The sequence below is a fragment of the Ornithorhynchus anatinus genome, chromosome 4 (assembly GCF_004115215.2).
Source record: "Ornithorhynchus anatinus isolate Pmale09 chromosome 4, mOrnAna1.pri.v4, whole genome shotgun sequence".
Lineage (NCBI taxonomy): Eukaryota > Metazoa > Chordata > Mammalia > Monotremata > Ornithorhynchidae > Ornithorhynchus > Ornithorhynchus anatinus.
Genome location: NC_041731.1, coordinates 94,380,489 through 94,399,712, shown reverse-complemented (window position 1 = coordinate 94,399,712; position 19,224 = coordinate 94,380,489). Strand labels below are relative to the sequence as shown.

The window sequence follows — 19,224 nt, the reverse complement described above, 5'->3', positions numbered from 1 at the left end:
GGGGCAGGTAAAGGTTAATCAGGTTAGAGACTGTCCCTGGCCCACCATGGGGTAAGTAGGAGGGAGAACAGGTATCAAATCCCCATTTTATATATGAGGAAACAGAGGCCCAGAAAATTTAAATGACTTGCCCAGGGTCAGATAGCAGGCAAGTGAAGGAGGCAGGATTGGAACCCAAGTCCTCTATTTATTGATCACTTACTGTTCACCGAGAATTGTACTCTGGGAAGCAGCATGGCTCAGGGGAAAGAGCCTGGGCTTCGGAGTCAGAGGTCATGAGTTCGACTCCCAGCTCTGCCACTTGTCAGTTGTGCGACTGTGGGCGAGTCACTTAACTTCTCTGTGCCTCAGTTACCTCATCTGTAAAATTGGGATTAAGATTGTGAGCCTCACGTGGGACAACCTGATGACCCTGTATCTACCCCAGCGCTTAGAACAGTGCTCGGCACATAGTAAGCGCTTAACAAATACCAACATTGTCATTATTATTATTATTACTAAGTTCTTGGGAAAGTACACTATAACAGAGTTGATGGACACATTCCCTGCCCACAGAGCTAGGGAGTGGGAAGGTGGGGAGGGCGGGGAGCTCAGGATGTTGTTGGAGATGCTGGGGAGGCCGGGGAGGGCCGGGAGGGCAGGGATGGTGGAGAAGGTGGGGATGGGAGGGAGTCCAAGGAGCCGGAAGGATGCGGAAGGCAGGGAGGCCAAGGAGGGTGAGGAGGCCCAGGGGTCGGAGAGAGCAGGGAGGCCTGGGAGCTTGGGGAGGCCGGAGAGGGTGGGGAGGGAAGTCCTAGAGAGGGGAGAGGCCTAGGAGAGCAGGGAGGCTGGAGAGGGTGGGGAAGGAGGCCCGAGGAGCTGGAAGGATGGGGAGGACATGAAGGCCAAGAAGCGTGAGGAGGCCCGGGAGTCTGAGAGGGCAGGGGGGCCTGGGCAAGCCCAGGGAGGCTGGAGAAAGTGGGTAAGGCAGGGAGGCCCAAGGGGGGTGAGGAAGATGGGGAGAGGCCGGTGGGAAGAGGCTGGGGAGGGGCCGGGCTGGGGTGGCACTGCTCCGAGACAGCCAGGAAGTGGTCTTTACACAACCCCCAACCCACCCTCACCTCCCACGTACACACACTCACACACACACACAGTGGGAGCCAGGGCCGACGTGTTCTCTTGGTGAGCAGAGCCACAGGGAGCCATGTGGACCCAGGACCTGCTACTAGATCAGGAAGTAAAGCAGCACGGCTTAGTGGAAAGAGCACGGGCTCGGGAGTCAGACGACGTGGGTCCTAATCCCGGCCGTTTAACTTCTCTGCGCCTCAGTTACCTCGTCGGTAAAATGAGGATGAAGACTGTGAGCCCCACGTGGGACAACCTGATCAATTTATATCGACTCCAGCACTTAGAACAGTGCTTAATAAATGCCATCGTTATTACTGTGGTCCCAGTGGGGCTCAAAGACTAAATCCCCTTTTTACAAATGAGGGAACTGAGGCGCAGAGAAGTGACTTGCTCAAAGTCACACAGCCGGTAAGGGGCGGAGGTGGGATTAGAACCCACGACCTCTGACTCCCAGGCCCGTGCTCTTTCCACTGAGAAGAGGGGGAGAGGTCCAAGGACGAGAAACCGCTGACCGCCTCCTGCTGCTGCCTCGAGAGAGGGAGGCCACCATCGAGGGGGTGGACGAAATACCGCTCGGATTCACGGGGCTGCGGTATCCCACAGTTGAAGAGGAGGCTTGGCCTGACCTCAAAAATGCCGATGCCTACAATATCTCAAGCAGACAGAGACTGTCCCCAGAGAACATTTATTTAGACAACCCCATTTAGAAACAGACCCAAATGAGGCCAGTAATTAGCATTTCCCAGCAGTTCGCAGGAATACTTAATGCTCCGAACACCGGCCGGGAAATCACGAGATCGGGCGGTTGTTTTTCCACAGGCTGAGGACGGAGTTCCACGACGGAGCGGCGTATTTTGCCCTACCAATCGTTAATGGGGTGAAATCTGTCAAGCTGATAATAATAATAACGTTGGTGTTTGTTAAGCGCTTACTATGTGCAGAGGACCGTTCTCAGCGCTGGGGTAGACACAGGGTCATCAGGTTGTCCCACGTGAGGCTCACAGTCTCAATCCCCATTTTACCCCAGATGAGGTAACTGAGGCACAGAGACCATAAAAGGAGCAGTTTATTGTTCCTCCTGCTCTGCTGTCTGTGTAGTTAAACCAGTCAATCAATCGATGGCATTTATTGAGCTCTTACTATGCGCAGAGCACTGTTTTAAGCGCTGAGCGGTCAGGTTCCCTGCCCGTAATGAGTTTACAGACTGAAGCCGCCCAATCTTCTGACCGGGGGACGGCGCCGAGGAAGAGGGCGGTGGGATTTTCCTCGGGAGCTGATCCCCGTGGCAAGGGCAGGGGGGACCCCGGTTTGGCTCACCACAGCTGGGGCTGCCGGGCAGAGAGACGCCACGGCCGCCATCGCCGCCACTGTCATGCCCGGGATTGCGGGGGCGGTGGGAGCGGGGCAAGGCTCTCCCGGTGGGGCCGCGCTCGGGGTTGCGGGGGGGGGAGGGAGCCGAGGACGCGTGCATGCCGGGCGGGGGGGGGGGCTTTAGGCCGACATCTGACTGACAGATAGGAAGGGGCGCCATGTTGGGTCAGAGTTCAACCCCTCTGACTCAGGACTGGTAGAACTGATAGAATGTCCAGATAAATTTGTAAGACAAACACCTTTTAGGTAAAGGCAGAGCCCTCATATCTCAACTTAAACTGCCCTGAGCTTTTCCAAGCGCCGGTTCCAGAAGGAGAGGGGCGGGCGGGAGGGGGAAAGTTTCCTCACGCTTCACTCTCCGGGGAGCAACTGGGTGTCCTTCTCTTCCATCTCCTGCTCCCTCCCTCCTCTTTCACGGGGATCACAGGCCGCACTTTCCCTCTCGGGGAAGGTCCTAGCAGGTGGGCGGGAGCGGCCCTTGGGTGGAGGGGCCCGCATCGGGGTGGGAGGAGTCCCGCGTGGCTATTCCAAGAACTCACCTCTTGCCAGCCACCAGGGCATCTCCCGAAGTCACTGCAGCGTCCCCAGTGATCATCTTGAACGTGGTGGTCTTGCCGGCCCCATTCACGCCCAGGAGCCCGAAGCACTGCCCAGGGAGAGATGTCGTCCTAGTTGGTGTTTTCTCCCAGTTTGCCCAGACTTCTAGCTGGACTGGGTCCCTGGGGCACCACCCATAACCCCCCAGATTCACCCACAGCGCTGGGAGAAAGATCTGGGGAGAGAGGGTGGTCCCCTCAGACGGCACCACTCCTTCCCCCAGATCTCGCTCTTCTTTCCCCAGCACCGTGAGGTCCGTGCGGGATAGGGCCTTTCATTCATTCATTCAATAGTATCTATCGAGCGCTTACTAGGCGCAGAGCACTGTACTGAGCGCTTGGAATGGACAAATCGGTAACAGACAGAGACAGTCCCCGCCCTCTGACGGGCTTACGGTCTAATCGGGGGAGACGGACAGACGAGAACGATGGCGATAAATAGGATCGAGGGGGATGAACATCTCATTAAAGAGAAGCAGCGTGGCTCAGTGGAAAGAGCCCGGGCTTGGGAGTCAGAGGTCATGGGTTCGAATCCCGGCGCTGCCACTTGTCAGCTGTGTGACCGTGGGCAAGTCACTTCACTTCTCTGGGCCTCAGTTCCCTCATCTGGAAAATGGGGACTAACTGTGAGCCTCTCGTGGGACAACCTGATGACCCTGTATCTATCCCAGCGCTTAGAGCAGTGCTCTGCACAGAGTAAGCGCTTAACAAATACCAACATTATTATTATTAAAACAATAGCAAATAAATAGAATCTGATCATCCTGCATCTAAAACCAATCTAATAATGTCGGTATTTGTTAAGCGCTTACCTTCTGCAGAGCACTGTTCTAAGCGCTGAGGGAGATACAGGGTCATCAGGTTGTCCCGCGTGTGGCTCACAGTCTTAATCCCCATTTTTCCAGATGAGGGAACTGAGGCCCAGAGAAGTGAAGTGACTTGCCCACGGTCACACAGTTGACAAGCGGCAGAGCAGGAATTCGAACCCATGACCTCTGACTCCCAAGCCCGGGCTCTTTCCACTGAGCCACGCTGCTTCTCTAATCACACTTACTGAGCACTTACTACAGGCGGAGTACTGGACAAAACGTGTGAGAGGGTTCGCTATAACGGAGCTGGGAGAAACGTCCTCTGCCCACAAAGATCTTACAGTCTCACAGCTTACCTCAGTGCTTAGCACATAGCAACCACTTTACACATCCCACTAAACAAGTTCATTAGGGGTAGCCATCCCACTCTGCCTCCGGTTCAAGGGGACATTAGGAATCAGAAGGACCTGCTTAGTGGAAAGAGCCTGGGCTTGGGAGTCAGAGGTCGTGAGTTCGAATCCCTGCTCTGCCACTTGTCAGCTGTGTGACCGTGGGCGAGTCACTTCACTTCTCTGTGCCTCAGTTCCCTCATCTGGAAAATGGGGATTCACTGTGAGCCTCACGTGGGACGACCTGATTCCCCTGTATCTCCCCCAGCGCTTAGAACAGTGCTCTGCACATAGTAAGCGCTTAACAAATACCAACATTATTATTCTAATCCCGACTCTGCCACTTGTTTGCTGTCTGACCTTGGTCAATCACTTAACTTCTCTGTGACACAGTTACTTTATCTGGTAAAAGGAGATTAAGACTGTGAATCCTATGTGGGTCAGGGACTGTGTCCCACCTGATTAACTTGTATCTACCCCAGCGTTTAGTGCAGTGCCCGGGACATAGTAAGCACTTAATAAATACCACGAAAAACAAAAAACCAAAACCAAAAACGCTGGCAGTCTTATTGAATCAATCGATGGTAGAAATCAGCACGGTATAGCTGATAGAGTCAGGGGCTGGGAGTCAGAAGGTCACAGGTTCTAATCCCAGCTCCGCCACTTGTCTGCTCTGTGGCCTTGGGCAAGTCACTTCACTTCTCTGGGCCTCGGTTACCTTGACTGTAGAATGGGGATTAAGACCGTGAGCCCTATGTGGGACAGGGATATTTTCCAATCTGACTATCTTGTCTCCACTCCAGTGCTTAATGCAGTGATTGGCACATAGTAAGCACTTAATAAATACCATTATTATTATAATTATTATTATTTATCGAGGCTTGCTCAAAATTAACTTGTCTAAAACACCGCTCCTTATCTTCCCACCCAAACGCTGTTCTCCTCCTGCCTTTCGCATCATGGCTCAGTGGAAAGAGCCCGGGCCTGGGAGTCAGAGGTCATGGGTTCGAATCCCAGCGCTGCCACCTGTCAGCTGTGTGACTGTGACCGAGTCACTTCACTTCTCTGCGCCTCAGTTACCTCATCTGAAAAATGGAGATGAAGACTGTGAGCCTCATGTGGGACAACCTGATCACCCTGTATCTACCCCAGCGCTTAGAACGGTGCTCTGCACATAGTAAGCGCTCAATAAATACTATTGAATGAATGAATACGCGGGACAGGTGATAATGGAATGGTGACCGGGAGATTGGTGACATGGAGTCCAACCCCATTTAACCAAGCCTTGTCTTCCCCATTCCTCCCACCCCCAGCCCCACTCACCTTCCTACCCCTTTAGGCTCAAGAAACAAGGCTGCAGACACCACCCAGAATTCACCCTGAAAACATCTAACATGTCTACCAACTCTGTTACACTGTACTCTTCCAAGAGCTCCATACAGTGCACTGAACACAGTAAGTGCTCAATAAATATCACTGCTTAGAATAATGTTGGTATTTGTTAAGCGCTTACTATGTGCCGAGCACTGTTCTAAGCGCTGGGGTAGACACAGAGGAATCAGGTTGTCCCACTTGGGGCTCACAATCTTAATCCCCGTTTTACAGATGAGGTAACTGAGGCACCGAGAAGTTAAGTGACTTGCCCAAAGTCACACAGCTGACAAGTGGCCGAGCCGGGAGTCGAACCCATGACCTCTGACTCCAAAGCCCGTGCTCTTTCCACTGAGCCACGCTGCTTCTCTATCTGATCCATTGAAAACCTAACACTAATGTCATAAGGCAGATGGTGGTCAAAGCGGCGTGGCTTATCGGAGAGAGCAGGGGCTTGGAAGTCGGAGGACCTGGGTTCTAATCCCGGCTCCACCACTTGTCTGCTGTGTGACCTTGGGCAAGCTACTTAACTTCTCTGTGCCTCAGTTACCTCAACTGTAAAATGGACATTAAGACTGTGAGCCCCACGTGGGACAATCTGATGACCTTGTACCTACCTCAGCGCTTAGAACAGTGCTTGGCACATAGTAAGCGCTTAACAAATACCATAATTATTAAATTTGCTGTAGGCCCCACCGCCTGGTTTCTTTAGACTAGTGGCTGGTTTCATGTAGGCCCTAAGCAGGCGGGCAGGTGGTGATTGGTGCTGCTGTTCTAGGAGGGGGGTGAAGAAAACCTACCTCCCCAGGACGAACGCCAAGGCACAGCCTGTCCACTGCCGGGCCCGAGCTGCCGGAGTAAACCTGGAAAGCCGGGAAGAATTGACGATGATGCTCTTCGTTAAGCGCTTACTATGTGTCGAGCACTGTTCTAAGTGCTGGGGTGGATATGAGAAAATAGGTTGGACACAGTTCCTGTCCCACGTGGGGCTCACAATCTTAATCCCCATTTTACAGAGGAAGGAACTGAGGCACAGGGAAGTGAAGTGACTTGCCCAAGGTCACACAGCAGACAAGTGGCTTAGGTGGGATCAGAACCCAGGTCCTCGTGCTCTATCCACTACACCACGCTGCTTGGAGCTACCGTTTCCTTTGTGCCTTGACTGAGAGAACGCAGCTTGTCCTCGAAGAATCACTTGGAGAAAGTGGGCAGTGGGAGCCAGGTTCAGGGGTGAAGTACTGGCACAGGGGCTGAGATGGGGGTTCTAAGTCTCTATCTGTTGCCGAATTGTACACTCCAAGCGCTTAGTACGGTGCTCTGCACAGAGTAAGCGCTCAATAAATACTATCGAAGGAATGAATGAATGAATAAGCATTGGAAAAGACAGCTGATCCCCACACCTTATTCCTGCTGTCACCAAATGTTCTAATAATAATAATAATGTTGGTATTTGTTAAGCGCTTACTATGTGCCGAGCACCGTTCTAAGCGCTGGGGTAGACACAGGGGAATCAGGTTGTCCCACGTGGGGCTCACAGTCTTCATCCCCATTTTACAGATGAGGTAACTGAGGCACCGAGAAGTTAAGTGACTTGCCCAAAGTCACACGGCTGACAAGTGGTAGAGCCGGGGTTCGAACCCATGACCTCTGACTCCAAAGCCCGTGCTCTTTCCAGTGAGCCACGTTCTGCCCTGGAACCAAGTTGTCCCCGCTTTGCCAGCAATATCAAGCAGGGAGAGAAAGAGAAAGACTCGGGAAACTCAGATCAGGGCACGCTAGTTTCCAATCTCGGCCCGCTCGCTGATTGCTGGGTGATTCTAAGCTAGTCAATCCCCCTCTCTGTTCCTCCCAAGCGCTTAGTACAGTCCTCTGCACACAGTAAATGCTCAATAAATACCATTGACGGATTGATGGATTGCATATCACGAGACTGGCCTATGGGGCCACACTCTGGCTTTAGGGACGTTGGCTGAGAGGCCGATCTGTTGAAATGCAAACCCAACAAGTATCATCCACGTCCTCCCGCTGGCCTGGAACACCTTCCCTCCTCAGACGATCACTCTCCTCCATTTCGAAGCCTCTTTGAAGGCACATCTCCTCCAAGAGGCCTTCCCTAAGCCCCCCTTTCCTCTTTTTCCCCTCCCCTCAGTGTCACCCGACTTGCTCTTTTATTCATCCCCCTTCCCAGCCCCACAGCACTTACGGCCACATCTGTAAGTTATTTATTTACACTAACGTCCGTCTCCCCCTCTAGACTGTAAGCTCGTCGTGGGCAGGGAATGTGTCCGTTTATTGTTCTAGTATACTCTTCCAAGCATTTAGTACAGCGCTCTGCACACGGAAAGCGTTCAGTAAATACGATCAAATGAATGAATGAATGAAAACCCTGTCGGGCGTGGGAACAGGGTTCGTCTAGTGGGCTGGGGACTGAAGAGTGAAAACAAGGGTCAGTGGGCAAAGGGAAGCAGGGACCGGAGATCGGCCTGGATGTCTGATCCAGCTTCCCCAGAGAGAAGGAAACTCCAAGGCCCGAGAGACTCATTTCTGGGGCAGCTCAGCATCTCCTCCGGCATGCCAGGGGCTCTCTGGACTCCTCCTATTCTCTTGGATCAACCCTTCATTCATTCGATCATATTGATTGAGGGCTTACTGTGTGCAAAGCACTGTGCTAAGCACTTGAAAGAGTACAATATAACAATAGACACATTCCCCGCCCACAATGAGCTTACAGTCTAGAGGGGGAGCTTAGCCAGGAGAGCTTCTAGGCAGAAAAAGTGGGTTGAAATTGGACGGTCAAAGAACACCAAATAGATACTATAAAAAGGGAAGGGCAACCATTTACATGAAGAAAACAGTATTTTCCAGCGTCAAGGAGGTTGGCCTTTTTAGAACATGCTTGGTGCGGCCTAGGGGAAAGAGCACAGGCTTGGGAGTCAGAGGACTTGGGTTCTAATCCCAGCTCTGCCACTTGCCTGTTGGGTGACTTTGGGCAAGTCACTTATTCTCTCTGTGCCTCAGTTTCCTCCACTATAAAATAAGGATACAATACCTGTTCTCCCTCCCACTTAGACCGCACGCTCCACGTGGGACAGGGACCGTGTCCAACTTAATTAACTTGTATCTACCCCAGCGCTTAGAACAGTGCTTGATATATAGTAACTGCTTAACAAATACCAAATACCATAATTATAACACTTCGTTCATCTCTGAAAAAAGAGAGCAAATTACAGATTTCGGGCCCAGTGAGGTTCCGACGAACCCATATTTCCAAACCAACTACATCGACAACATTGAGAAACTCGAACCGTTACCTTAGTCAGTTGATCGAGCGTTAAGATATCAGCTTTATTTCCACCATTAATGATTCTCTGCCTTTCCTCTGCCACGTCATCGTCCTCGTCAGTGATAAGTGCCTTAGCAGGTTCAGAAATCCTAAAGGAGGGAAAGAGATTATACGAGGCGGGTTTGGCGGAGAGAGGAGCTTCAGGGTCTGGAGTTGAGAGGGATGTGGATGTGCCCAGGAAGGTGTGGGAAATGAGGCAGCTTCCACTTGTCCCCAGGACCTGAAGGACCCCGACTCTTGGGAGTGAGCTTCCCTGCCCTGGAACAGGGTGGTTGGGAGGGAGAAGAATCAGATTCAGAATCAAAATCAGAATCAGAAGCATCAGCCAGTGCTCATGACGCCCCTCAGGGTGGCCTTTGGGCGGTAGTGACTTTGGACGCCATCTTTCCCGACACCGGCTGGGCCACGTCCTTCCAGCCGGTGGCTGTGTTAGTCAGAGGCCAGCAACCAGGCCCGGTCGCTCTCTCCCAGATACATTCAGGCCAGAAATGAGGCTGGGTTTTCAGTTTGGGTTCCTGCTGGGGTCAGTCGATCAGTCAGTCATATTTATTGAGCAATTACTACGTGCAAAGCGTCCCTCAGAAATGGCTCAGGCTGCAATTCTGTTATCACCTCAGAAGAACAGGCAAACGGCCCTCCAGTCCTCAGTCAGGAGGGATCCGTGGGACCGTGGGGATGGGGCTGGGAGGGACACCCCTGTCCGTCTTTCCATCTGTCCATCATGTCAGGGAATGAGGCTGCCAGGATTTTTCGCACTGTTGAGACATCTGGGAGAGGCCAGAGCTCACCGGGGAAGGCAGAGATCAGAGGGAGGAGTTGGGGCCTGGCAAGTCTGGGCAGACATACCGGTGGGTGAAGAAGCAGTGATGCTGGATGAGGAGGGTCAGAGTGAAGTAGACCACCCCTTCCACCGCCATGGCGACCATATTCTTCCCAACCAAGTCCCACCGGAACGGATCGGAAGTGTGCACCTCTCCTGGGGAGCGAAGCCGAGGAAACCAGGGTGAATGAGGGCTTAAATCCAACTCCGCCAGTGAAGAGTGGCTATCTCACCTCCCAAACTAATGGACAAACCCTCCAGTGCCCCTCGAGTGCCTTGCCCAGCTGCCCAGGGTACAGTTCCTGGCCCACGCAAGATCGAGGCCTGCTCACCAGACGTTATCCGTCCGGTGCTCGTGAGGGCTAGAGAACGAATCTTCTGTTCTCTCTCCAAAGCAGCGGGCGTCAGGTGGGCCATCAATCAAACAATCAGTTGTAGTCATTAAGCACTTATTATGTGCAGAGTGCTGTATTAAGCACGGGGGAGGGTACTATATAACAGAATTAGCGGGCATGTCCCCTGCCCGTAATGAGCTGACAGTCTAGAACGGGAGACAGACAGCAATAATAATTACGGTACTGAGCTACTATAGTTCGTGCTTGGGAGAGTACAATACGACAGAGTCGATCGACACATTCCCTGCCCACAGTGAGCTCACAGTCTACATCTGGTTTGTTTTGTGCACCTCCAAGACAGAGCCATGTACTCTAAAACTTCCTGAGGCAGTGGCTTTAATAATAATAACTGTGGTATTTGTCGGGCACTGTTATAAGCGCTGGGGTAGGTACACGTTAATCAGGTTGGACTCAGTCCCTGACCCACACGGGGCTCACACTCTTAATCCGCATTTTACAGATGAGGTAACCGAGGTCCAGAGAAGTTAAGTGACTGGCCCAAGGTCACGTTATTCACTATTAATTATTATCGTTATTATTATTATCATTATCATCATTGCGGCCTGAGGATTACAGATGGCCCTTTTTTCCCATTTCACTCTCCCTCCTGCATTGCTTATGCACTTGAAATTTGCACTGTGGGGTGGAGGGATGGGGTAAAAATCAAATATCCAAAGGTCACAAATCTAAGTGTATAGGCGACGCAGAAAGGAAAGCGAAATACGGAAAAAAGGGCCATCAGTAATCCCCAGGCCTGAATGATGATAATGATAATAATGATAATAATAATAATTAATAATTATTGTCGTATTTGTTAAACATTTACAGGTTCTGTTCTAAGAGCTGGGGTAGATACAAGTTAATTGGGTTGGACAAAGTCCCTGTCCCAGATAGAACACACAGTCTTAATCCTATTTTATGGATGGGGGAACCAAGGCACAGAGAAGTCATGTGACTGGCCCAAGGTCACACAACAGACAAGTGGTAGAGCTGGGATTAGAACCCAGGTCCTTCTGATTCCAGGCCCATGCTCTATCCTCGCACAGGGACGGAAATAGGGACAGAATATTCCTCTGAATAGAGACAGATTGTATGTTTGGTAGTGCTGGAAGCCTCAGTCCCTTGCTCAGAAAAAGAATCTAAGAAAGTATGTCCCTCAGCCCCTCTACCTACCGAACCTGGCGTAGACGTCGATCACGGCTTGGCTCACGGCCAGGTCGATGAGCCCCCGGCCCAGGCAGAAATGAGGAAATATCATGAGCAGCGTCCTTAGCCTGGCATTGAAATTCAGCAGCGTCTGCAACACAGAGGGATCGCAGCATCCTAAAATTCATTCATTCAATCACATTTATTGAGCACTTACTGTTGGGTAGAGCACTGTACTAAGCACTTGGAATGTACAGTTTGGCAACAGATAGAGACAGTCCCTGCCCAACAGCTCCCTCCACTTAGCATCCCATCTCCATCCTACCATTCCTCTGTTGTGGGAAGGAAATGAGTCTGTTATATCTTTCTTCCCAAGCACTTAGTACAGTGCACTGCACACAGTAAATGCCCAATAAATACGACCGACTGCCCGACTGATTGATTGGGACAGGGACCATGCCTAATCTCATAACCTTGTATCTACCATGACACTTAGCAAGAATAGCAAGAATAGTATTTATTGTTTACTGTGTGCAGAGCATCGTTCTAAGCGCTGGGAGGGAAGGCACAGATGGGAAATTAGACATGGTCCTTATCCCTCGTGGGGGCTCATAATCTAATTTATTAGCGTGGCTCAGTGGAAAGAGCCCGGGCTTGGGAATCAGAAGTCGTGGGTTCTAATCTCGGCTCTGCCACTTGTCAGCTGTGTGACTCTGGGCAAGTCACTTAACTTCTCTGTGCCTCGGGTACCTCATCTGTAAAATGGGGATGAAGACTGTGAGCCCTACGTGGGACAACCTGATTACCTTGTATCTACCCCAGTGCTTAGAACAGTGCTTGGCACATAGTAAGCGCTTAACAAATACCAACAACCTGATTACCTTGTATCTACTCTAGCACTTAAAACAGTGCTCGGCACATAGTAAGTGCTTAACAAACACCATCATCTTTATCATTATTATTATTATCACCAAGTAAACACTTAATAAATGCCATAGTCATTATTAACAACTAAGGTGGTGTGATTATTATTACTGTTGTTGTGATTATTATTATTATTAACTAAGGTGGTCTTTGTGATTGAAGTGATGATGGGGATCTTCTGGAGGCCAGGGCAATCAAATCAATCAATCGATCATATTTATTTTGTGCTTACTATGTGCAGAGCACTGTACTACGTGGTTGGGAGAGTACAATACAACAGAGTTGGTAGACACATTCCCAGTTCACAACAATTTCACAGTCTAGATCTGAATTGTTTTTTGCTCCTCCAGGACAGGGACATGTACTTGATAGCTTCCTGAGGCAGAGTTACTAATAATAATAATTGTGGCACGTGTTAAGCGCTTACTAGGTGCCAGGAACTGTTTTAAGCACTGGGGTAGATGCAAGCAAATTGGGTTGGACACAATCCCTGTCCCACGTGGGGCTCACAGTCTCAATCCCCATTTTACAGATGAGGCAACTGAGGCACAGAGAAGTGAAATGCCTTGCTCAAGTCTCAGGGCGGAACTAGAATTAGAACCCAGATCCTTCTGACTCCTAGGACCATGCTCTATTTACTAGACCACCCTACTTTCTAACTTCCCCAGAGACATGCAGCGGGGGAGAGCTCCTAGAGGAAAAGGCTTTCTTCTTTATCCAGGAAAAATTTACTTCAGCTAATAAAGCGGAATTACACCCAAGTCGGCTGCCAGAAGCTACCGGGAATGGGAAAGTCAGCAGTTCCCCGTGGCACGCTCCTGCTGTCTGCTGCCTCTCTGCGGCACAGCGGCGTGTCGTCGCCCGGGGCCGACAGAGGCTTTCGTCAGTCACTTCTTGGCCCTGGTGCCGCCTGCCCCAAGAATGGCATCTTGGCGCTCAACTGATTTCTCTTCTCAAAATTTGTACCTTGGTCACATGGCTTTTAGAGAGATTCCTTTAGCTTCTCCCGGAGGCCCTTCCTGCTGCCTCTGCCTCCTGTGTGCATCCCTGGCACCAGAGCCCCGGGACACCTGTCTCCCCCTCTAGCCTGTAAGCTCGGTGCGGGCAGGGAATGTGTCTGTTATACTGTTATATCGTACTCTTATCGAAGGCCCATCTCCTCCAAGAGGCCTTCCCAGACTAAGCCCCCCATTTCCTCTTCTCCCACTCCCTCCTGTATCACCCTGACTTGCTCCCTTTGTTCTTCCCCCTCCCACCAGCCCCCCTGCACTTATGTACCTGTCTGTAATTTAAAGTAATTCATTTGTTTGTATTGACATCTGCCTCCCCTGATTTAGACTGTAAGCTCGTTATGTGTCTGTTTATTGCACTGTACTTTCCCAAGTGCTTAGTACAGTGCTCGGCACACAGTAAGCACTCGATAAATGTGATTGAACGAACGAGTCGAAGGAATAGTAAGGGCTCAGTAAATATGATTAATTGACTGATTGGCAGAGGCCTGCACAAATGTCTGAGAACAGCTACTCTCTGGACCTACTCAACGGGCCTGGCTCCAGGTCTCTGAGAATCCAGCTTCCTTCCTTCCGTCCAACCTCAGATGTCTAACAGGCACCTCTGCAACGAGCTAGATGCTGAAAAATCAGCCCGCGATCACCGCATACCATTTATCGAGTGCTACCGTGTACTACGTGCTTGGTAGAGTTTGGTAGAATTTGTTAGACATGAACATGAAACGGACACGCAAATCATTTTCGGGGAACAGCAAGCAACAGAGTATAGAGACACGTACCTGAATACTACAGAGGAAGGTGGAGGTTAGACTGGGGAGGTTGATAATCCGAGAGCGATGGGATTAATTAATAGGAAAAGGCCTCCATTTATAATAATAATAATGTTGGTATTTGTTAAGCGCTTCTTCTGTGCAGAGCACTGTTCTCCGTGCTGGGGTAGATACAGTGCAATCGGGTTGTCCCACGTGAGGCTCACAGTCTTAATCCCCATTTTACAGATGAGGGAACTGAGGCACAGGGAAGTGAAGTGACTTGCCCACAGTCACACAGCTGACGTGGCAGAGCCGGGGATTCGAACCCATGACCTCTGACTCCCAAGCCCGGCCTCTTTCCACTGAGCCACGCTGCTTCTCTGTTTACTATGTGCAGAACACAGTACTATGGGGTTGGGAGAGCACAATGCAACAGAATTAGCAGACACGGTCCCTGCCCATCCTTCATGTCTTACACGCCCGTTACCTTGGCGTTATCCTTGACTCCTCTTTTTCATTCACCCCACCTACCCAATCTATCACTAAATCCTACCAATTCAACCTTCACAACATCGCTAAAATCCGCCCTCTCCATCCAAACTGCTGCCACGTTAATCCAAGCACCTATCATGGTGCCGTGGTTAGAGCACAGGCCCGAGAGTCAGAAGGTCTTGGTTCTAATATCTGCTCCACCACTCGTCTGATGTGTGACCTTCGGCAAGTCACTTCACTTCTCTGTACCTCAGTTACCTCATCTGTAAGATGGTAACGGACACTGTGAGCCCCAGGTGGGACAGGGACCGTGTCCTAACCAATTTGCTTGTATCCACTCCGGGGCTTAGTACGGTGCCCGGAACCCAGTAAGTGCTTAATGAATACTACAGTTATCATCATAATTATTATTGTGATTTTTATCCCCCCTTGATTACTGTGTCAGCCTCCTCGCTGACCTCCCTACCTCCTATCTCTCCCCACTCCAGTCCATACTTTATCCTGCTATATGGGTCATTTTTCTTCACTCCGCTACATGGGTCATTTTTCTACAGAAACGTTCAGTCCACGTTTCTCCACTCCTCAAGAACCTCCAGTAGTTGCCCATCCACGTCTGCGACAAACAATAACTCCTTTCTAACAGCTTGAAAGCACTCAATCACCTTGCTCTACCCTATCTCCTCTCATTACTCTCCTACTACATTGCAACTCTCCCAAATCCCGATTCTGGCCTGGAATGCCCTCCTTCCTCATATCTGACAGACAATTACCCTTCAAAGCCTCGGTGAAGGCACACGGCCTCCAAGAGGCCTTCCCTGACCGAAGCCCTCATTTCCTCTTCTCCTGCTCCCTTCGGCATCACCCTGATTTGCTCCCTTTATTCATCCCCCAACCAGTCCTACCATTTATGTGCATACCTGTATTTTATTTATTTATATGGTCTGTCTCCTCCTCCAAAGTCACTGTGGGCAGGGAATGTGCCTGTTTACTACCGTATTGCACTCTCCCGAAGTCTACACACAGTAGATGGCTCATAAATACGACTGATTGATTGACCGATCAAGTGAGCCCACTGGGAAGCCGTGTGGCCTAGTGGATAGAGTACAGGCCTGGGAGTCGGATGCGCGTTCTAATCCTGGCTCTGTGTGACTTTGGCACCTTAACTGCTCTGGGCCTCAGTTACCTCATCTGTAAAATGGGCATTAAGACGGTGAGTCCCTTGGGTGACGGACTGTTCAACTTGATTAACTTGTATCTAGGCCGGCATTTAGTACATTGCCCGGCACATAGTAAGCCCATAACAAATACCCTAAAAAAAAAGCTAGGCGTAGTAATGACAAAAGGCTAAAGGGAGAAAAATGGGCAGAAATGAAATGCCTGCAGTGTTAGAATAGTGGAAGAATTTGAGGTCGATAGTAGTGTTGACCCAGAGAAACAGCAGTAGAAAAATCAGAATAAGAGTGGCCAATATCTCCTGTTGTTCCCGCTTGCAAGAAAAGGCGCTTCCTAACCCATCGAGGTGTTTTTGGGTGGGGAGGGAGGCTGAGTCGGTTACCCTGGAATCTTTGTATTTTTGATAGTGGGTGCTAACCCAAGTGAGCCACAGGCCCAGCAAAGCCTCATCCTCAAACCCGAAACCTGAGAGAAGCCATTTCTCTGCATTTCCAGCTCATTTTTCCAAAATAATTCTGAAGGAGAAATCGGACAGGACGGCTGAAAGCCAGGTAGAGTCTTGACAGCTCAGAGGGCCGGGCATATCCAAACGACTCAGGCGGAGCAAGCAAGGGAGCCGCAGAATGCCACTAATCCTCCCGGTCCCTGGGAATTTTCCAAGCCCACAGCACAGGTTTAGTCCCTTGACTGTCCCCCACCCCCCAAGTCCTCCACCGTGCCCCCCGCCAGATGCCCATAAGACAGCCAGACCAGGAAAGTTGCGCTCACCATGTTGTTTTCAAAGAGCCCCAGGATGAATGTGATGGCGCTGCCGTTGATGCCGACGAAGAGATTGATGCAAGACAAGGCCACGTAGGCCGTACTGGGGACGTCAAACAGGAAGGACGCCGGGTACATCATGGGAATCACGGACCAGCTGACGGAGAGACCGAAATACACGACTTGGCACGTTTTCACGTTTCATTTCCTCGCTCCCTCATCCAAAGGGCGGCTCGGTCTTCCTCTGTCGGGCGGCGGGGCGTCGAGCCCGGCCGAGGCTCCGTCCGGGGAACCATCAGGGAAGGTCTGTCTCGTCCACTTCCCGGCTGCTGGTTCCTGCTATATCATCCCTCTCCCCGTTCCCATTCTCTTTACAGTCCCTCTAGAGCGGAAGCTCGCTGTGGGCTGGGAACGCGTCCGCCGATTCTCTTGCATTCTCTCAAGCGCTTAGAAGAATGCTCCGCACATAGTAAGTGCTCAGTAAATACAGTTGATTGAGTGATGACCCACTCTGTTAATATTGTACTCTACCAAACGCTTAATACAGTGATCTGCACACAGTCAGCGCTCAATAAGTACCACTAATTGTGCCCACTCAGAGATGGGGCGGACAGGACCCGGACAAGCCCACTTCCTCAGGGTCCAGACACTGGTAGGATGTTCAGATTCTCCGGCCCCGGAGAGCGTCCCAGGGAACGATTCCGTTCTTGGTCATTTATTTATCTCTGGAATCTAGCTCTGCCTGATTCTAGGCCTGGAGAACCAAGGGGATGTCAAACAGCGTGGCGTAGTGGCTAGAAGAAGCCCGGGCTTGAGAGTCAGAGAAGACTAGAACAGAGAAGGAGCATGGCTCAGTGGAAAGAGCCCGGGCTTGGGAGTCAGAGGTCATGGGTTCGAATCCCTGCTCTGCCCCTTGTCAGCTTTGTGACTGTGGGCAAGTCACTCCACTTCTCTGGGCCTCAGTTTCCTCATCTGTAAAACGGGGGTGAAGGCTGTGAGCCTCACATGGGACAGCCTCATTCCCCTGTATCCACCCCAGCGCTTAGAACAGTGCTCTGCACGTAGTAAGCGCTTAACAAATACCAACGTTATTATTATTAGAGCATGGGCCTGGGAGTCAGACAGACCTGAGTTCTAATCCCGGCTCTGCCACTTGTCGGTTGTGTGACCTCAGGCAAGTCACTTCACTTCTCTGTGCTTCAGTTACCTCATCCGTAAAATGCGGATTAAGACTGTGAGCCCCATGTGGTTCAGGGACTGTGTCCAACCCGACTTGCTTCTATCTCCCCAGCATTTAGTACAGTGCCAGATACACAGTGAGCGCTGAACAAATTCCACACTTATTATTATTATTAATTGGAAGACGGTCTTGAAGACCGTCAATGAACAGCATCTCACCAGCTTGGCTGCCTGGGGAAGAGAAGTGATTCATTCCTCTCTGATTACTTTACACCCAAGGGGATACCGGAGACCAGCATCCCGCAGCCTTTTTATGAGCCTGCTGCAAGTAACATTTGGGAAGCGGTGCAGCCTAGTGGAAAGATCACAGGTCTGGGAGTCAGAGGATCTGGGTTCTAATCCCTACTCTACCCATGGCCTCTGTGTGACCTTGGGCAAGTCACTGAATTGCTTTGTACCTTTGCTCTCTCACCTGTAAAATGGGGATTCAATACATTCAATAGTATTTATTGAGCACTTGGAATGTACACTTCGGCAACAGACAGAGACGATCCCTGCCCGGTAACGGGCTCACAGTCTAAACGACTGTGATTCAATACCCGTTCTCCCTCCTACTTTGATTAGGAGCCTGATAAGGGACAGGAAAGATGTCAGACCTGATTATCATGTGTTTACCTCAGCATCTAGTATGGTGCTTGGTACATAATACTATTATTATTACTATTATTATTATTATTACTATTATTATTATTATTTTCAGTTTCAACCATTGGCCAAGGGCTGTCGGTGAGTTTGCTCACAGAGGGAAAGGAGATTTGGGACCAGGATCAAGAAAAGTCCGAGTCCCTGGCTTCTGTTTGGAGCAGCACGACTTGGTGGATAGAGCAGGGGACCGGGAGTCAGAAGGAGCTCTACCACGTGCCTGCTGTGAGACCTTGGGCAAGTCACTTCACTTCTCTGGGCCTCAGTTACCTCATCTGTAAAATGGGGATTAAGAATCTGAGCTCCACGTGGGACAGGGACTGTGTCCAACCTGATTAACCCCAGTGCCTGGAGCAGTGCGTGGCACACAGTAAGTGCTTAACAAGTACCATAATTATTATTTTTATTATAATTATTATTAGGAAGACAATTGGGGGATGTGAGAGAGCAGGGGTGGCAGGCCAGGATAGTGAGGAAAACTCTCTGAGTCATCTACGCTCACAGCATCATTTTGTTCCACCAGGAACTCCAGGCCCCGAATGGAAAGTTTACTCCCTTCCTGTTGGCAGGATCCAGCTGGCAAGGACCACATTCCCGACAAATTAAGGTGAACTGTTTCTGCCTCATGACCCTTCTATTAATGGCCTGGTGACCTTTAGTCATAACCATGAAAATAATTATGGCACAGTCCTCCAGACTGTAAACTCCTTATGGGTAGGGAACGTGTCTGTGCTTATTATAGTGCTCTGCACCAACTCACAACTTCTCTGTGCCTCAGTTGCCTCATCTGTAAAACGTGTCCAACTCAATCACCTTATATCTACCCTGGAGCTTAGTACAGTGCCTGGCTCACAGCTAGCACTTAAAAACCACAATTACTATTAAT

General features: G+C 50.5%; 1 protein-coding gene across 1 annotated transcript in view; it reads right to left on the bottom strand.

The window, feature by feature from the left end:
* ABCA4 (ATP binding cassette subfamily A member 4) overlaps window positions 1–19,224 on the bottom strand; it is a 224,271-nt gene that overhangs the window by 17,982 nt on the left and 187,065 nt on the right. Inside the window, exons 39-44 of the mRNA XM_029063580.2 lie at window positions 16,467–16,614; window positions 11,375–11,498; window positions 9,833–9,962; window positions 8,955–9,075; window positions 6,444–6,506; window positions 3,018–3,124 (exon numbers count right to left, since the gene is read on the bottom strand). Of these exons, the coding sequence (XP_028919413.1) occupies window positions 3,018–3,124; window positions 6,444–6,506; window positions 8,955–9,075; window positions 9,833–9,962; window positions 11,375–11,498; window positions 16,467–16,614 (693 nt within the window). The remainder of the gene's footprint in view (window positions 1–3,017; window positions 3,125–6,443; window positions 6,507–8,954; window positions 9,076–9,832; window positions 9,963–11,374; window positions 11,499–16,466; window positions 16,615–19,224) is intronic.